This window comes from Athene cunicularia, assembly GCF_003259725.1.
Source record: "Athene cunicularia isolate RWA chromosome 19 unlocalized genomic scaffold, athCun1 chr19_part1, whole genome shotgun sequence".
Classification (NCBI taxonomy): Eukaryota; Metazoa; Chordata; class Aves; order Strigiformes; family Strigidae; genus Athene; species Athene cunicularia.
Genome location: NW_020799124.1, coordinates 7,379,606 through 7,397,105, shown reverse-complemented (window position 1 = coordinate 7,397,105; position 17,500 = coordinate 7,379,606). Strand labels below are relative to the sequence as shown.

Sequence of the window (17,500 nt, the reverse complement as noted above, 5' to 3'; positions counted from 1 at the left end):
TAGCGAAGACAGGGCCGCCGGCCCGGCCCGCGGTCGGTGCCGCGGCCTGCGCCCAGCAGCCTGTGTCCTGCGGTCCGGGCACGGCCCCCGGGCTGCCGCCCTCTGCGGGGCCGCCGGTGCCGCCTCTCACCCGAGAGGCCGACCCTGGATGGGCTAACAGGCTGGTATCGTCGTCGTTGTCATCCCCAGCATGGCAGCGGTAGCGCAGCGGGCATCAGGCGGTGCGCAGCGCTGGTTGCGCCGGGCTCCCCTTGGTTTAGCCGAAGCAGTGGTCCAGTCGGTGCAGAATAGTTAAACTAAAGTCCTTTTAATCTCTGCTGTGCTAGTCAGGCCTGAATCGACACCCTGCTGTAGGACTGCCAAGCCCGAAAGGTTGGTCGGGCTGTGGGGCAGGAGGGTTGGTGGCAGCTTCTGGTGGCAGTTCCCAGTTAGCCTGGATTACGGGGTTCGTCAGGCTACAGGATAATGGAATGGGCCTTCTGCAGCGTCGCTCATGATGTGGTGGTGGTGGGCCCGTGTTATCGTGGTCTCCCCCGCAGCTCCTGTGAGGTCACGGGGACACAGCTGCATCTGAGGTGTTGGTGTGGTCAAAAACAGGGTGATGGGAACATCCACAGGCACTGGTGTCATATTTTTGTTATAGATACTGAACTCAGGGAGGTTTATTAGGTTCAGCACCTGATCCTGTGGTTTGGCTTTCAGTGACAGCTCTGTCTCCTGAAGGATCAAATACTGAACATGTGCTATTTGAACTGCTCTTCAGGCTTAGTGTTCTTTATGCCAGTATAAAATATTCCATACACAAAGGATTGTTCTTATTTACAGGTGTTAACAAAGCAATGCCCTGTTGCTCAGTGCTGTAGGCATGTTATGGTGCTGAAGTCAAGCCTCAGGACAGCTTAGTGCTTTGCGTGTTCCTCACGATTTACTGGAGTGGCGTTTAGGCAGTGGTGAGACTAACATAAAAGGACAGTAGTGAGCCTGGCCTTGGAGCACTTTTTCATTTCCCTCTCTTGGAATCTGTGACAGAAAGAGCGGTAAGCCACGAACCAGTAATTTCATGAGGCTACTTTGGCCCTATTGCTGTTATTATTCTAAATATCAGTGTACGTGTGTGTGCGTGGACTATCCTATCCACAACAATGCGTGAAAACATCTCTTAATTACCAATAACAGTCACAATGTTGCCGATTTTTGTTTTCTTTGTGAGGAAATGATATTGATGGGTGAGTATTTACATTTCTGGTAATTAATTCAGTTTTCCAAAATTTTAGGGAATTTAGAAGTCGTCAGCCAAGAGTCTATCCATCTGGCCAGGCCAGTGAGCGCACTGTGTCATTTCCTTGGGAGGAAGACGTTCTGAACAGGTGTATTTATTCTTACTGTTGCTGTTTATTTGAAAGCATGTCGGAGTTCTTGGAGCACAGCCCTGTTGCTCAGGAGAGGTACAAACAGGTAATAGCGAGACTGTCCTAGTCCTGCGTGCTATCACCCCGTGGACAGCTTTCATCTACAGCAAGTCTCGCTTTAATAGCCAAGGGAGGTATCGCTGCTGTTCTGGAGGTGGGTTGGGGCAGCATGTCGGGAAGTGTGTGCCCAGCATAATAACAGTCTCTTAATTTCAACCATGTGAGAAAGGCAACTTTAAACACAGCAGCAAAATCAGTAGCTAACCTCATAACTTCTTCCCCCTTTTGGAGTCAGTTGAAAGGACTTCCTATTATTCCTGTTTGTTTTACCAGGAAGGTTACAGGAAGAGATCCTACAGCTGACTGATTAGCGATTCCAGCAGAGGGGTGGAGGTTAAAAATGTCCAAAATTACTACAGAACTCCTTTTGGAAAGAGCAGTTCCAAGATCTACGAGGCTCCGAAAGATTGAGACACTGAAGTAAGTGCAGACAAGCCCATGGAAAATTCCAGCTGAATTCAGGCTGGGCAATGCTTTTTTTTGTCTTTCTTTTTTGTCTTTCTGTCTTTCTTTTACTGAAAAAAGAGACAGTTACAAAGCACAGAGTGGGAGATGTCTTTCTCAATGCAGGATCAGTGAGCACTAGTGGAACTGCATTCACTGGATAGGTTATTAGCAGTTGCCACCTCTTTTCACCATTTATATTGTATATATGCTGCCATCTTCTTTTTGTAGAACTGCTTAAGGCCAGATCCTGATTTCTAAACCCTAAGATATACTCTCTACCCTCAAACACTTCTGTCTTTGCTAGCAGTTGCTTAATGTGAATAAGAGAATCTCTTCTGACCTGGATTTTAGAGGGGTTTTGAAATATTTTTGGCATTATTTCCCCTCCGTTTTCCTCTCCCTCCATCACTTTCCATCTCCTTTAAATCCAGTTATGTTAGTACCTCAAACATTTCAGAAAGGGAGAATAAACTCTGACACACTTAGAAACCACTAAAAACAGTTTTGTTGCTCAGATCCTTAGTAAAGGTCACTGAAAATATGTGTCTTTCCAAATGTTTAATACAGTGGAATTTCGCTATTCCAGAACTGGTCAATCCAAGTGCCTCAGCTAGCCAATTTCTGGCTGGCACATTTGTTGTTTTTGTTGCTGATGTAAGTGTTTTGGGTTTCATATGTACTCTTGAAAGCTACTTCTTTTAGTTTGTTTTGTGCTAAAATAATTGTTTTTAGAGAGAAAGAAGTTTATCTGAAGATTATAGGTTGCAGTAATCTGGGTAACAGAGTGATGTTGCGGTGTTAGAAGTAGTGAATTTCTAGAGTGTGTGAATTTCTAGTGTATCTTCTTCCATGCAGCTTCTACCATGATTTTGAAGGGTTATATTTCAGAAAGTCTGGGGAACAGTCTGTTGAGTTTCTCCCCAAAATGACACAGTAGTCACACTCAGTTTTGCAGCCAGCTGAATTCTGCTTAACCTTTCTTATATGATTGGCTGTTTAGGTTTCTGAAATAACAAGTGAAGGTCTTGCTTCCTGATTTTATTTACCTCATTTATTCACACTTCATCTATATTTACAAGACCTACTAATCATTAGAGATGGAGATTCTGTTTGTTAAAGAAACTCAGGCTTGTGTCCTCAAGAGATCTTGTCTGTCAGGGCTAGAAAGCTCCCTTTGGAGCTCAGCTAAATGATCTAATCAATTCTAAATGACCCTTCTTATAATATGCAGTTTTCACTTCCTTACAGAGGAGTAGTATATTTTTCTCCCCTCACAAATATTGTACCACTTCCTCTTTCAGGACTGAAAGCTTCTGTTTTGGTGGCAGCTTTGGGATTTTGTTAGGTAGATTTCTGTATTTGCCACTGGAAGTTTTTGCAGCAAAATTCACTGTAAAAGAAATGGAAAAATCACTTCTTTGTGAAATTAGTTCTTTGTAAACAGCCAAACAATTTGAGGACCTACTCTGCACTTGGCCTGAACTTAACTTCCAATGCAGAGAGTAAAAGTTTTGAGTCAAATCAGCAAACTGATCCAGTTTGCCACATCGTAGTCTGAGTGCAAGTGTCAGCATGAAGTGAGGGGGAGGACAGGACTAGCCTTTTGGAATCACTGTAGGCTTACAATGCTGATACCAGTTGTGAGATGGTGATTTCTAAAAAATGAGTGAAATAGTAAATCTGGTGCATCATAGGGTAGACTGATGGTCTAGTGAATAAGTATCTTGTATGGCCACAGCTTGTTTTGTTGAATTTACATTGCAAAGGAATAAAATACCAAAATTTTTAGAGGTGTGGTAATTTTTTCTACAAACAAGAATGTTTCCAGTGATTCACAGCTCACAGCCAGCTCTGTTACCCATAGGAGGTTTATCTGGATTGTAGATTAATTGTACTGCAAATGCTTTGGTAGACTTGAGTCTCTGATGGTGTCTGTTAGCTTAGACACAGCATCTTCTCCATGTATGTGTTCTTGCAGTCCAGAATGCTGCAGACAAGAAAATGCAGGTTTGGTCAGATTTACCCAGTGAGTTGTGCTAGACTGAGAGGTGCCACCAGGTGGGACCTTGTATCCTGTGAAAGTCAGCGCTTGTGTTTACAATGAACTGCAGGTGGTTCATGTTCTCTTTTGTTTTCAGCCTGTCCAAGCTGCAATTGAAGACTGGAGACCTAGACCCGCGTTTGTTTTCCCGACTGAGACATCTGCAGAAATTAGATCTCTCTGATAATTTACTGGACAAATTTCCCAGCAGTCTGACCCTGCCGGATCTGCGTGTCCTAAACTGCAACAACAACAAACTGGAAGATGTAACTGCTTTGAAACAGTTCCCTCTGCTCGAGGAGCTGACCTACGAGAACAATGTGTACTTGACAGTGAGTTACCTACCATCCTTACAAGTGAAACATTAAATGGAGGGGGAACCAAAGAGCAGTTATGCCTAGTTTTTACATATTGTTCTTAGGCAGCAAGTGTTAGGACATGTGAGAAAGCAGCCCGTCTTTTGTGCCCCTTCAGCAGTTTGTGCCACCGTTTCCCAGTCTGCAGAGTGGCTTGCTCAAAACCACTCCGATACTAAAATCTGGTTATCTTGAACTTCTGATGGGCCAGAGTCCCATCTTGTGTAGTTAATCAGGCAGGATATCTTATGCTCATACTTGTGTACAATAGTCATGACTGTGTAGAAATGTCCTCTTTATATGTTACTTTTAGTGCCCCTTGTGTTCTGAAAAGCAGACTTGGTCCTCTGACGAGGGGTTAAACTTGGTGATTAGTCTAGTTTAGGTTTTCTGACTTTTCCCAAGAGGCTCTGCTGACTGTACAGTATAAACATCCAAAACACTAATTTTACTTGTGCTTTAAACTGGCATCAGCCACCATCAGCATCCCCAGTTTGCTGCTGGCAGAAGTATATGTATGGTTGTTTGGGGAACTGGATTGGGGAACTGGACTGGCCTAAAATGAACCTGACCCAAAGAATCTCTGCTTCGTGTACGTTTACTGTAGGCAGGGCAGGCCTCTGTGTTAGATGCTTACTCTTGAGTTAAAGGATGCGGACAGCACACCCATCATTGTGCTCAGGTGGGAGCAGAGGAGCCTTGGTTACACCGCCACCACCTTGTGTTGGATGTTAGTACTGCATAAGTGTGAGGCAGGTCTTTTGTCTACAGTTTTAAGAACCTAACTCATAGGAGAATGTTAATTTACAACTAAAAGGTGATATTCAAGTCAGGAACGCTGAGAAGATTTTATGAAATGGCCTTCCCTGACTAAATATATTATTCTTATCCTTGGCTGTATTTAATAAAGGACTAAAGCTGAAGCAAGTAACATGTGTACAGTTTTTGTAACTCTGATGTCTTCTCTTTCTAGCTCAATGATGACTATAAAGTAATGTTTCTTTTGCAAAATCTTCGGCTACTCAATGGCAAGGATATAACCAAACTGGCTAATCATGTGAGGCGTGTCAACAGTCGTAAGCTGACCAGCAAGGTAAGACATGTAATAATTTCTTAATCTCTGAAAACCTCAGAAGTAACTAAATACTGTGCTTGGTTTAATGACAGAGTTACAAACAAGCATCAACTGGTTAACAATAATTCTGGTATGATCTGAGCACAGCCCACGGTATGGTCCACCCAGTAAATGTCTTACTGCTGCTTTCTCTGGTCACTGCTTGCATTTGCTCTACCTGTTCTGTGTAGCCAACTTCTGCCTTCACTTTAAATCACAGGAGCAGGGTCAGCAAGATTTGTGTCTGACCCTCTAGTTTCCAGGTCACTCCGATCATCATTCAAAAACGGGAGAAGCTTGGTGCTGACATAACAGCTGCATACACCTCCCCATCTAATTTACATTATTGTCCTGGCTGCAGGAGTGGGGAGCACAAAACAAGCTGGGGATAATCTTGCTTTTTCCAGCATACACCAGGAACAAGGATTAGTTCTTTCTTCTTCAGTTGTGCATGTTATTTTCACTCATTTATGTACACAGTTTAGTTGCTGACAGATTCTCCCCACAAAGCATGTTGTGATCTTGAGCAAAATCATTGTTCTGTTGTGAAAAGGGGTTTTTTTTGTGCAGTACTGCTCTTACTGTTTGTATTCTAGATAGTTGATCTTGTTAATTCCTTCTTTGTAGCAGTGGTGGAGAGATCAAATACTGAAGACTGGGATGGCTTGTTGTGCTGTTATCTGTGTGTTGTGTATCTGTTGTGTTGTTATCTGTGTAGCACCTTGTACTTCAGAGGGTCTTGGTGAAGGCTGCTCAGCCTCTTATCTTCCAGGCTACTGGGCATGGTTGGCTGCTTAACCAGACACCAAATACTCCCCCCACGCTGTTCACTTTGTGCTGGTATCTGTGGCCCAGATCCCTTTCCCTGATGGTATTGCTTTGTACCTGGCTGCCCAGTTCTTACCACTGTGTCTAAATTTCCAATGTCTGTTGGGTCCAAACACTTCCGGATGTGTTACTACCTGCCAGAAACTTTCAGATGGGAAACTGTGCTGATAGGTGAGCATCTGTGTGACTGTGCCTGTAGTTCAGAAGCCTTTTGGAGCCAAGGTATGCACACCAGTCCTGCTAACACATGCACTGGAACTACAAGAAAACTCAAACATCCCGGTTATAATACATGCCTGTTATAATAAATTAGTTACTTGTCAGGTACTCAGTGTTAGTAGGGCACAAGTTTAAGACTCCTTAAGACTATTTGTTACGGATCCAGAGGCATGAAATCAGACATTGCTTTGATATCTGCTTAGCCGCACTCACTTAGGCTTGGTTCAGAGGAACTGGGTTTCTTGTTAGCTGAAGTCATGGTTTGAACGCTGATAAAATAAATGGAAGCAGTGCCATCACGTAGCTAACAGAGCCTCAGGGTTGGCAACTTCTTAAGTGTTTTCACAAGTACCCTTGTGCTTTTCTGCTTTGGTTTTCTGTAGTATTGTGTTGAATAAAGTCAGTCTTTCTGCCTAGGTTACCGCTCACTGGGAAAAATTCTTCCGTGACCAACTTCCTGAGAAATACACAGCTGAGCAAGTGAAGTCCATCAAGAAAAAGTTCCTGAAGTCAGTACAAACCAATGTAGTATATGGACCCAGCTCACTCAGTGAATTCACCCGCTGGCGGGTAGGTTACATTTCACTTACCCTTCTGCTCTTCAGGCAGGGACTCTGCAGCCTGATTCTGAACAAATCTGATTAAAATACTCTATAGATTTGTGTTCAGGGTATCGGGGCTCTTGCAAGCAGGTGATATCACTTTCTCTGGTTTTCTTCACTGCTTTTTAAGCAGTTACAGAAGTACCAGGACTAAATGTGCATGAAGTTGCATGACTGCCATTAAACATTGTTTTTTTAATTCATAAGCAGGAATGATATATTAATTAACAAGACTACAGTATCCTTAGTGCTTAATTATTTGCAAATAACTAATGGAACCTTTAGTCTTGATGGAAGCTGTATGAAAGTAGAAAAGATAGACAGTTACTCCCAGTGGGGAAAGATAGCATTTAGTTTGTAATGTATGTTTTAATGGTATGTACATACATACGATTGAGGCTTCCATCTCTCTTTTATCTTGTTGCATTGCTGTGCTGTTGTTTTTGCAAATGTGTACCCACGAATGTGGGTACAAATGTGTACCCACACCACAGAATGAAGTTCTTGGGTCATGTAATGTCAGCAGAGGACTTGGCCTGCCAATCTGTCAGCTGAGGACTCCATCATTTGTGAAATTCACCTAGAACAGTGGAGGCAGATATTAAAAACTCAGCAAAGCAGCTCTTGTCGTTACACATCAGAGTTTGACTGCTGTCACTTTTTGTCTTTTGTTTTTTTTAACATATCCACATATTGCTTCTAAGGTGAAAATGATTGCGGAAGAGTTTCTGGCGTACTCGCTTGGTCTGGAGTTAAATACAGATCCTGAACCAGAGGAGAAGATGGATGAGAGTGAGGAAGAAAGTACAGAAAGCCCCAGGGAAGCTGCAGAGGATGTGAATCAGGTAGGTGATTTTTCCAGTTACGCTAACAATGTCCTTTTTATTTCTTAGAATCCAGTAGCACTTGTCAGTTTACATTTATGACCCTCTTGGTCCCTGTAGGGGCAGTCTCAGACTCCAGCCTGTATTCAGCAGCCAAGGCTTGTTCTTTATGGCCAGATTGAAGCTTTCCCAGCGATGTGAAGGCTGAGTTGTTCTCCAGGAGGAGAGAGCTTCCATTCTCATAGGAGACTCAAAAGATTTCATGAGTATTGTCCTACTGACTCCACCTCTCCTTTGAGGAAGGGATAGTTTTTAATGAGAGAACTGGGCTGATGCATGGCCAGACTGATGGCACTTGCCTTCTCTGAGATGGCTGCGGACTGAACCCCCTCAGTCCATGGGCCAGATCTGTTTTTTCACATCATATGTAAATCACAAATAACTGGGACAAGGAAAGGGAGATGAAAATGAAGCTGGCTGTGTGATTTTCATTAGCTTCTGCCTCTAGGAACTCTGCAGCTCTGGGCTGTCTGATTCTTGGAACCCAGTCTGTAACCGTGGGATGGTATTTGCATTTGAATAATTAATCTCTCTGATTTACAAATGATTTGCACATCTCGGGGAAGCTAGAAACCTTCTGCAGAAACTGACAGTATGCTTTATAGGTCACAGTAACGCCCGGCAAGAGGAAAAGAAATAATTCAAAAGCAGGCTCTGGAAACAAGAGGTCCAAGTCCAAGGCAAACACCAAGGAGGAGGCTGTAGTTAATCCCAGAAAGTCTAGTCGTGTGCAGGGTGAACCAAGAACATCGAAGGAGCCAGCCAAAGAGGCAACCCCTGAGGAGGCAGCTGAAGGTACAGATAAGAATGGAGAGCAGTGTCCCAAGGGGCAAAGCAACAGAAGATCCAGCCAGCTGACAGGGGAACAGAAAAGCCAAGAGCAGGAGAATGGAGTTGTTAGCTTGACCCCAGTGAAGAACTCCAAGGGCAAGGTATGTTCATCAGCCCCCCTGGGACTGGCTTTTGGCCTCTTGGTTTAGTGGGAGGAGCCGCATTCAGATTTCATCAGAGCTCTACACAGCTTGGAGCTCGTAATTGGCCAGATATATTGTGAGTTACGGTTTTTGTTTTTGTGTTTTTTTTGTTGTTGTTTTAAATCTCTCAGAGGCATCAGGGAAGCCCTCCCCCCCCCTGGAGAAGTGAATCCCCTGCAGGGGATGGATGGACCAGCGCTCTGAGGTGGTGCACTGAAAGCCTATTCTTAGAAATGGGACTGGCATGACTTGCTCTCAGGTCAAACTGATGGCTGCATGGGGAAAGGTGTTTCCCCCTCAGCTCAGACCAGTGGGAATCTAAAGGGTTTTTCACATTTCTCTGCAGCAGGAAATGGGGTTCACTGCTGGGGCCTGCTGGTTTAGGAGTCTTGAGCACTGGTGACACGTCAGTCTCCTGTTCTCTGTAGCACAGAAGGGCTGAAAATTACTTCAGTTTAATTCAGACTGCTGTGTTCAGTAGAGGGTTCTGTCAAGGCAATCACAGGCAAACTGCTGTCAGGGGAATGAATTTTCTAAATGTGGATGGTTTATTGTAGGAGGATGTCAGTGCAGAGCCATTGCATTTTCTTCAGTGTCACAGTAAAGGCAACAGCCGCGAGGATTTTAAAACGCAGCTCTGGTCCTGTGTCTTCGAGCCATTGCTAGACTGTGGAGCCAGGAAAGGTGAGCTCTTAAAGAGGTTTGCAGGATTCCCAGAACCACCTGGCTCTGGAATCCCAGCGGACTCCATGCGTTAGACCCCTGCTCCTTCAAGCTGTAGTCTCCGTTGTCAGGAAGAGACTTGCTTACATATTTCTTTGACTTTGAAAACAGGAGACTGGGAGAGCACCAGGCAGTGATAAGCTGCAGTCTTCACACGTTATCCGTGAACCTGGGAACTTTTCACCTATTCTTTTCATCTTTCAGATCCCATTGTGAGCTCCTCCAGAACTGTGGCAACATGTGGAGGAGAATCTGTGTGTCTGATTGATTGTGAGACAGGGACGGTGCTGAAAAAGTATAAGGTGGCTACAGAGGTAGGTTGCAATTGGGAGGGTAAGCACCGAATGGAAATACCACAACCCGTTATAATTGCATACATGTATACATAATATATATTACAAAGAGTTCTGAAAGGGTTTCAAGCATTAGCATGAACAGGTCTTAAAAGAATGTAGATAATAAACATTTCTTGCTTATCCTTTTAGCCTGGTTTGGTTTTACATTTTGATGAGTTTTTAAAAGATTAGTCTGCCTCTTCTCACACAGGCATACAGATGTGTATCCAGGCTGCTAAGACTGCTTGGTGGCCTAGAGGAACAAACATCCTGTTTTGATAGTTTCTGTTCTCCTGAGGGTTGTTTTGAGATTCGATGCTCTGCCTCAGATAGTCATGTCGCTTCACCTGGATACCTCTTGTGATAGTTGTCTTATCTCTGAGCAAACAGCCGTCCTGCTGGCTGTTCTCTTTCACACTGGATTCTTGTTTTCTTTCTGTCCTAGGAGTTTTTCAGTGTTGCATGGACAACTCTCACAATGGTGGTTGGTGACAGTCAGAAAAAATGTCATAATATCTTGGCAGCTGCTGGGAGGAGAGGGATTGTTAAACTGATTCATGTGGCAGCAGACTTCTGCTACGGAGAGATAAAAGCTCATAAAAAGCCCATTGCTACTGTCTGCTTCAGCCCAACTCGAGAAACTCACCTCTTCAGTAAGTCTCTGGTTCAGAATCACTTTAGCTTTAGTACCTAACGTGGAAAAGGCTGGGCTTCCTGAATAAGGGGAACTGTCACCAGTGCAGGCAGGGACCACACGCACGTACAGAAACCACAGACAGACGTTAGGGAGAGAGCACTGTTAGTCTCACATGGCAGTAACCTACAGAAGGTACGAATTGTTTCAGCCAGAGCCCGACTCTTTAGCTAGGTGCAGCAGCTCTTGTTTCTCTCTTGGTAGTTCTCAGGGTAGCTGTCACACCCATTAGCCACAAACAAACCTGGTAGTGGATCCGTTCTGCAGGGATGAGTAAGAAGAATGGTAGCCAGAGCAGCCTGCTGGGGTGGGGCAGCCAGCCGTTAGGGCTCTCGCCAAGCGTGGCAGCGGGGGTAGTGCAGCGTATTATGGGCTGCTGGATTTCATTTTTTCCACTGAGCAAAATTATGCACTTAATTGCTTTTGAATAAATGAACTTTTTTTTGAGTTCTGTGCCTCCTCAGAAATCTTTATTCAGGTCCCGCTGTAGAAGAGAGCTTTGCCACAGTAGGGCCCACAGAGCCTGAGGCCTGGGGACTGGTAGGAAACGAACCATCATATTACAAATTGCAGCTGCATTATCAGGCCTGTAAAGTACCCTGTTACAGAGCCATTCAGACCACACCTGCACCCCACAGCCCATTGTTTCTCTTGCCTCCAATTAGAGTGGTTAGAGTGCTACCTGAACCATTAAAAGTGGGATTGTTTTAAAATAGGGATATCTGTAGTGGATACCTTTCAAGAAGAAGCTCAAAGTGCAAAAGGCAGAAGCCTAAAGGGATAGGGAGGTTGATAGCACATCCATATAGTACCGTGAACAGCAAGGCTCATATTGCATAGAAAAATTTATAGTAATGAAGTGAGAGTCTCTGCATGCCTGTCTGGCGACTGGACACTAAGCCGTTTACTCTTGAGTTTGAGGGATGCCACCTGATTAGGATCCAGATTACTCTGAGTAATCTATTCGGATTGTTTCTGCTATCAGTATGTCAGCTTGGTGACAAAGATATTAAGTATCTTTCACACTTTATGCCAGTGCCTGACTTTTCCAACAGGAGCTGCTGTGGATGTGAAGACAGTAAGAGGTGATATGTGGAATAAATTGACATCTGCCTGAGAGTAGAGGTTGGAGCTTGCACTTTAGATTCCATTAGAACCCATGACCAGAAACATGACTTCAGAGGGGCACTAACTAATGACCTTGTGAAGCCACAACTTCGTAATGGACACCAGGAAACAAACTTTCTTTTATCTGCTCTTCTTAGAGCACAGGATAAGAATGCAAATTACTGCATGTTTGACAATGTCTGTGAAGTGGTGTTGAGCCAGGAGCCTCGGTGATTGTTGCTGTGCTTTAATGAGCTCTCTGATGCCACAGGCTTAGAATGTTACAGTGTGTCACACAGGTAGAATTGCCAGCTAGCATGAGAAAAGCTAAATAAGCAGTGGTGTCACTACCTGCTTCTCTTCTGTGTCCCACAGCTGCATCCTATGACAAGCGAATTGCACTCTGGGATATTGGGATTCCAGACTGTGACTACAATTTCAAAGCAAGGTAAAGGGTCAAAAGCCAGATGTGGCCAGTCCAGGAGCCTGTATCTATCATGTCACAGCACCACTTAACTGCTTATTCTCTTTTTTTCTCTTGCAGCCAGCTGCTGCTGCTGGAAGCTCTCTCTATTCCCTTACGGATTGAGCTGGTCCCCACCTGCCCAGATCAGTACCTGCTGGCTGGCTGTGAAAGCGGCTGCTTTGCCTGGAATATAAAACTGGATAAGGAACAAAAAAGCAGGTGAGAACCAAAAGCTGGGAGCATCCATTTGTTTTCCATAACAAGAAGAGGTAGTCCTAGGCAGGGCTTTATTGCTAACAGAGGAGGTCTGAGCAAGAAAAGCAGTATGTCCTACCAAACTTAAAATGTACTTCTCATAGTGGTAAGAAAAAATACCAGTGTAGCACTAAAGGAGTGATCAAAGCTAGCATCCCTGAGCTCGTATTGATGCTCCAGCCTACAAGTGTTGTAGGCTGACATGAGTGTAATACAATACCTTAAAACTTAATGGTGTATCACCTTGAAATAGTGCAACGAAGTATAAATTATAGGATCGAGGTTAAGCGTCACAGCAAGGCCTACCCTGCTTCTGGTACGTGAGGTTACCCAGTAAACTGGCACTCTCTGGGAGCACAGAAAAAAATTACAAGAAAGAAGCAAGTGAAGTCATGCCCTGCTGACATACTAATCTGATGTCTAGAAAAAGAGATGAAGTAAACCATCAGTCTCTTAAGTAAATGGGCTTCTGCTGTATTAATAAACACGGGTGGCCAAAAGTGTAAGTTCAAGCAGGAGTTCATGAATTTCCTTCTGGGTTCTGTACCTGAGTACCCTTCCACTGCTGCCCATTCAGGACTTGACTCGTTTCACCCTTCCTTTAGGCCTTTTGAAGTCCTATTCCAGTTCCCTGATGATGATGGAGGCATGACAACATCTCACAGGGTCGACGGTGTGGCTTTTCTGAATAATGATGTTGTTGGTGAGTATGAATAAAACAGCTCAATCAGAAAGTCAGGCACCTCAGCCTGTGGCAGGCTGCAGCCAGCATGATGAGCAGAGGGACTGAATGGAGCGTGACTACCTCTTCTTTAGATTTTTGGGGGCTACACAGAATGGAGTTGTCTCCCAGGGTCACTTATCATTCCCTATAATGTGGCTAGAGGTTCAAACCTATGTCAGAGCAGGGCTGGAAAGCAGGCAGACCTACCCCCGAGAGGAGAGAGGTCCTTTCTGCTCACAGGCTGATGGCAGCACTTTTTTTTCAGGGGAGATGGGGGTTCCTACATCTGGGGGAATGCTTAAAGCATGGGCTCTGTCTTTCCAAATGCTTGTTTTACAGTTCAGGAACATAAGCATGGGACTGAAAAATCCCTCTGCAGCCTTTAGTTACCCTGAAACAAGGTAAAGGAAGTAGAAACAGTTGCTGCTGGTATCAGGTCCCACACCAGATTAAAAGCCACCTTCTGGATGGACCACCCAAGGGCAGCCTTTGTCTTCAGGCATTTTACTTCTCAGCCACTGACAGCCTCTCCTGTCTTTTTCTTCCCTAGTTTCCAAGAGCTCTAAACTGGGATGCATATACTTGTGGAGCTGGAGTCGGTCTTTTGACACAAAGGGGAAGGGATGCCAGCGAACAGTGGGTGCAGTTATTCTCGCTGAGCTGGAGTGGTCCACAACAGACCTGTCCTACCTGACGCTCAGCACCTGCCCAGGTAGGCACCACCCTTCTGCAGGGCAAGCAGCAAGGTTGTACAGCGCAAGATTTACTGGGAAGGGTTGTGAAATCGAGGCAGGGGCCTGGATTTCAGTCACCCTCAGAGAGCATGTCTGGCCTCCCCTCTGCAAGCAACAGAGCCCTCGCCTCACTGCACTGCAGCTCCAGCACAGCATGACATGTATATAATAAAAATAATAAATAATTACTGCTATACCGTGTCCTATACATTCAGGGAACAGCTCAGGCTTACAGCCTTACACCGACTGACTGTACAGGGCCGACATATGGTCTTCCTTGTACAGGTCTTCAAAGCACACACAGCTGGTGGCTGGGCCCTGCAGCTTTTCTGGAGCCATTTTAATGCTCAGTGCCTCTGAAGTAAGGGGTAGGAATTCCACACACAGGGAAGCTGGCTTTTAATACTGACAAGGAATAGACAAACCTGATGTGATTGCCACTTTCCAAAACCAAAAAGTCAGAATACCAAAACATCCACTGACTTTTATGTACCTAGAGTAAGTCAGCTGATTTAGCTTTAAATGAATTTACTTTTTTCAGAGCAAGGTAGATTAATGTATTTGTGCTGGAAATGTAATTTTGCTGGAGTGTGACATCCTCCCCTGTGATCCTACAGCAGTGTCTTGAGCTCTGGTCTAGAGGAGGAGATGCCCAGTTCCACACTGGTTTTCCACCTTCTTTTGGTCTTACAGCAAAAGAGTACGTGTTCTGCGGTGATGAGAAGGGAAGCGTGTGGATGTACAACCTCTCAAACTACACCACAGCATGGAGCTCTGCAAAGGGAAAACGCTCAGACAAGAGGATCCCTCCCTCACAGGTGGGTCTCCTTTACCCTCTGAGGCTGAGCTGGGCCTCCCTTCTGCCCTGGTGCAGCTGTCCCGAGGCTCCTGACATACTTACACCAGAACAAGCCTCGTGTTTCCTGTACCTAACACTCAGAAGCAGTTAAAAGCAATCCTTGCCACAGAGCACAACCAAGGCCATCTTTCAAATCTCACACAGACACAACTGTGACAGGAATTAGGAGCTGTAAAGCAGGTCTCTTGGCTCCTGCGTTCTGCAGCTCGGCAACTTTTCCTAGAAGAAGGGCCCTCAGTAAAAAAATTAAGTGGTTGAACTGGAGAGCCCAACACCACCCACATCCAGGCACCATTTCCCTGACAAGCCCAGGGAAGGCAGAGTGGCTGTGTCCTGGCAGAACTGCACGCAGTAAAGGGCTCACTGCTTCCATATGCTCACGCCCCCCTTTTTCTGCTTGGTATTTCCCTGGCCTCTGGAGACAGTCCTCTTCTGGGCAGTTACTGCTCCCCAGGAGGGTGAAGGTGTACACATTCAAAGGCTCGCTGCAGAGCCTGGCCTGGAGCTATCATTATACATAGGTATGGCACAGCCTCATGTTCTGTGAAGTTTTTGCAAGCACAGTGCCCAAATCGACGCTCAGTTCCAGCTGCTTTCACATCCTCCTTTCTGATCAAGCCTCTGGTCAAACCCTGCTCTCCCCTCTGGGAGGAGTGCCAGAGCTGCACCACCTCCCTCCACAGCAGGAAGAACCTTCCTGTTCACCTTCCCCAGGTGGGAAGGGAAGCAGCTTCCACAGAAACCCAGTCATCAAACCAGGCCTTGCCATAATTAATAACCTTCCACTTTCAGAGACAATACCACTGTTCCTTTCCTACCTAATCTCTGTTCTCCTCATAGATTCTCAAGTGGCCGGAGCTTCAAGCAAACAAGGAGCACCTGACTGAAGTCCTAATAAACAATGTGGTATCAGACCCTGCTTTTACTTACCTTGTCGTTCTAACTAGTGTGAACGTAACAGCCATTTGGAAGAAGTCATAGTCCCTTGTAACAGTTTCATTCCCATGCTTTGAAACAGTGCAGTATTAGTGACCGTTACCCATCTAACCATTAAGTTTTCTCTTGCACATAATAGCTGATCTAGAAAAAAAAAGGTAAAAGTTTGTGAAACTCACCAAGTCATTGTAAACATCTGGTTTCTTTTACTGTAAGTTTTCACAGTTTGTGCATTTGTTTTATAGAAATGACACTTAATAAAACAAAATACTGGTACAGTTGGCAGTGCTGGACTTTTTGAAAAGGAAAAGCAGAGACTTCATCTACTGCTGTCACTCAGCAGCTTCTCATGCTGGAAGTACACTCACAACAAACTCACCAACAGCCTAGTACAAATATTTGCATTAAGGCTCCAGTTAGAACAGCAGAGATTGTTTTAATGACTTATCCATCAAATCGAGATAAATCTCTTGGCAAGTCTGCTATAAAAAACTGCCCCTCAGCATATCACCACTGCTGTCAAAAATTAACTAAACATCATAAGTGGGATAAGGGGGGGGGGGGATATTTGCCATGAATGGAGGTTCAAATATAGCATTCAACTAACAGATGCATCATTCTGCTCAGAAGTACAGTCCACTCTAAAGGGGGTGATTTTACTCCACTCCTTCTTGTTTGTCTTTAATAGCAACCTGTAAAACACAAAAATAGATACACTAAGACAAGAACTGTTACAGAGCCAGAGGAAGCTAAACATTTGTAACAAGTCTTCTATGAAACACAAGAACCACCACAAACGATCAGTGGAAATCCTTACACCATCCAGAAAAACAACACTTAATGTTGAAACACATTTACAAAATTGGTTCACTGTTACCTTTTACCGGCACATCAGAGAACACTACAGAGTATCCTATTCATGGCCCCCCTGGGTTTGTCTGAAAAACGTTTTGGACAGATAAACTCTCAAAAGTCAGGGGCTAAACACAATCATACAGTTGAGCAGAAGCGATGAGAAGTGGTTGGAAATACTGTCCTGGAGTTTTGGCATATGTAAAAAAACCCCATGCAAACAGAAAGACACTTGGAAGAATAGAATAAGACTCTGAGAGAACCAAAGGCAACCACCTAGGGAATTACAGAGCACCCACTGAACCCTGGGCACACACATAACCCTCGAAAGCAGCCAAGTAACGCAAAGCTGTGTGGCTTTGATTAATTTATTGACCTAAAAGAGCAGCTCTAGGATACACTACCCCTCTCTTTGTTTCACTTTCAATTGCAAGAAGCTCAAATACTTTAAAGAAAGAAGAAACACTTACCCTGAACCTCTCTTCCAGGAGGGAGAGCTCACTGATCAAATCCGTGATGGCGTTGGTGAAAGCTTCCTGGGGGCTGTAATCAGGGGTGGTCTGGACTCGGATGATAATTTTGTGTTCCAATGGGTGTGGGACCTTGTACCCCGCAAATAACACCTGGGGGTCTTTCAGTAACTGCCTGCAACAGAAAAGCAGCACTGAACAACCACGCAACACAAATACACGTGCTTTTTTTTTTAAATATATATTTTAAAAAAGAAAAAAAAATCATTAAAAAGACGGGTTTCTGACAAGCTTTCCCAATGTCTTTCAAACAAGAGCATTAGGTGTGTGTTCGGGGAGGTTATTCTCACAACTTTTTAAAGGGAGAGTTGATTTGGCCGGACGTGACAACATCTATCACCTGTCTCTTAT

The 17,500-nt window shown here is 44.6% G+C and overlaps 2 protein-coding genes across 7 annotated transcripts; one reads left to right on the top strand and one right to left on the bottom strand.

Annotated features, from left to right (window-relative positions):
* The first annotated feature begins 15 nt into the window (after positions 1-15).
* LRWD1 (leucine rich repeats and WD repeat domain containing 1) lies at positions 16-16,325 on the top strand. 6 transcript variants are annotated; one of them, XM_026861432.1, is made up of 17 exons: positions 16-372; positions 1,404-1,563; positions 1,743-1,889; positions 4,055-4,289; positions 5,287-5,406; positions 6,892-7,044; positions 7,781-7,921; positions 8,566-8,892; positions 9,492-9,618; positions 9,862-9,971; positions 10,438-10,645; positions 12,169-12,241; positions 12,338-12,478; positions 13,120-13,217; positions 13,789-13,950; positions 14,666-14,790; positions 15,672-16,325. In XM_026861432.1, exons 3-17 carry the CDS (start codon positions 1,810-1,812, stop codon positions 15,810-15,812), a joined length of 2,241 nt encoding a protein of 746 aa, XP_026717233.1. In that variant the 5' UTR covers positions 16-372; positions 1,404-1,563; positions 1,743-1,809; the 3' UTR covers positions 15,813-16,325. The 6 variants fall into 6 exon arrangements, with proteins under 6 accessions (XP_026717233.1, XP_026717230.1, XP_026717234.1 ...); XM_026861429.1 differs by having other exon boundaries at positions 1,275-1,455; XM_026861431.1 differs by lacking the exons at positions 16-372; positions 1,404-1,563 and adding exons at positions 388-1,037; positions 1,275-1,367.
* Positions 15,957-17,323, bottom strand: POLR2J (RNA polymerase II subunit J; the record flags this gene model as incomplete). The annotated part of the gene is made up of 2 exons (XM_026861861.1): positions 15,957-16,459; positions 17,090-17,323. Coding segments are annotated over 2 exons (270 nt in total), but the record flags the coding sequence as incomplete, so codon positions are not given.
* Between the last annotated feature and the right edge of the window lie 177 nt (positions 17,324-17,500).

Excerpts from the sequence above, each read along its gene's own strand:
- LRWD1 (XM_026861433.1), top strand. The coding sequence starts at position 1,810 with ATGTCCAAAATTACTACAGAACTCCTTTTGGAAAGAGCAGTTCCAAGA. Across the intron at positions 7,045-7,780 it reads GTGAATTCACCCGCTGGCGG|GTGAAAATGATTGCGGAAGA; the intron begins GTAGGTTACATT and ends ATTGCTTCTAAG. Across the intron at positions 7,922-8,565 it reads CTGCAGAGGATGTGAATCAG|GTCACAGTAACGCCCGGCAA; the intron begins GTAGGTGATTTT and ends TATGCTTTATAG.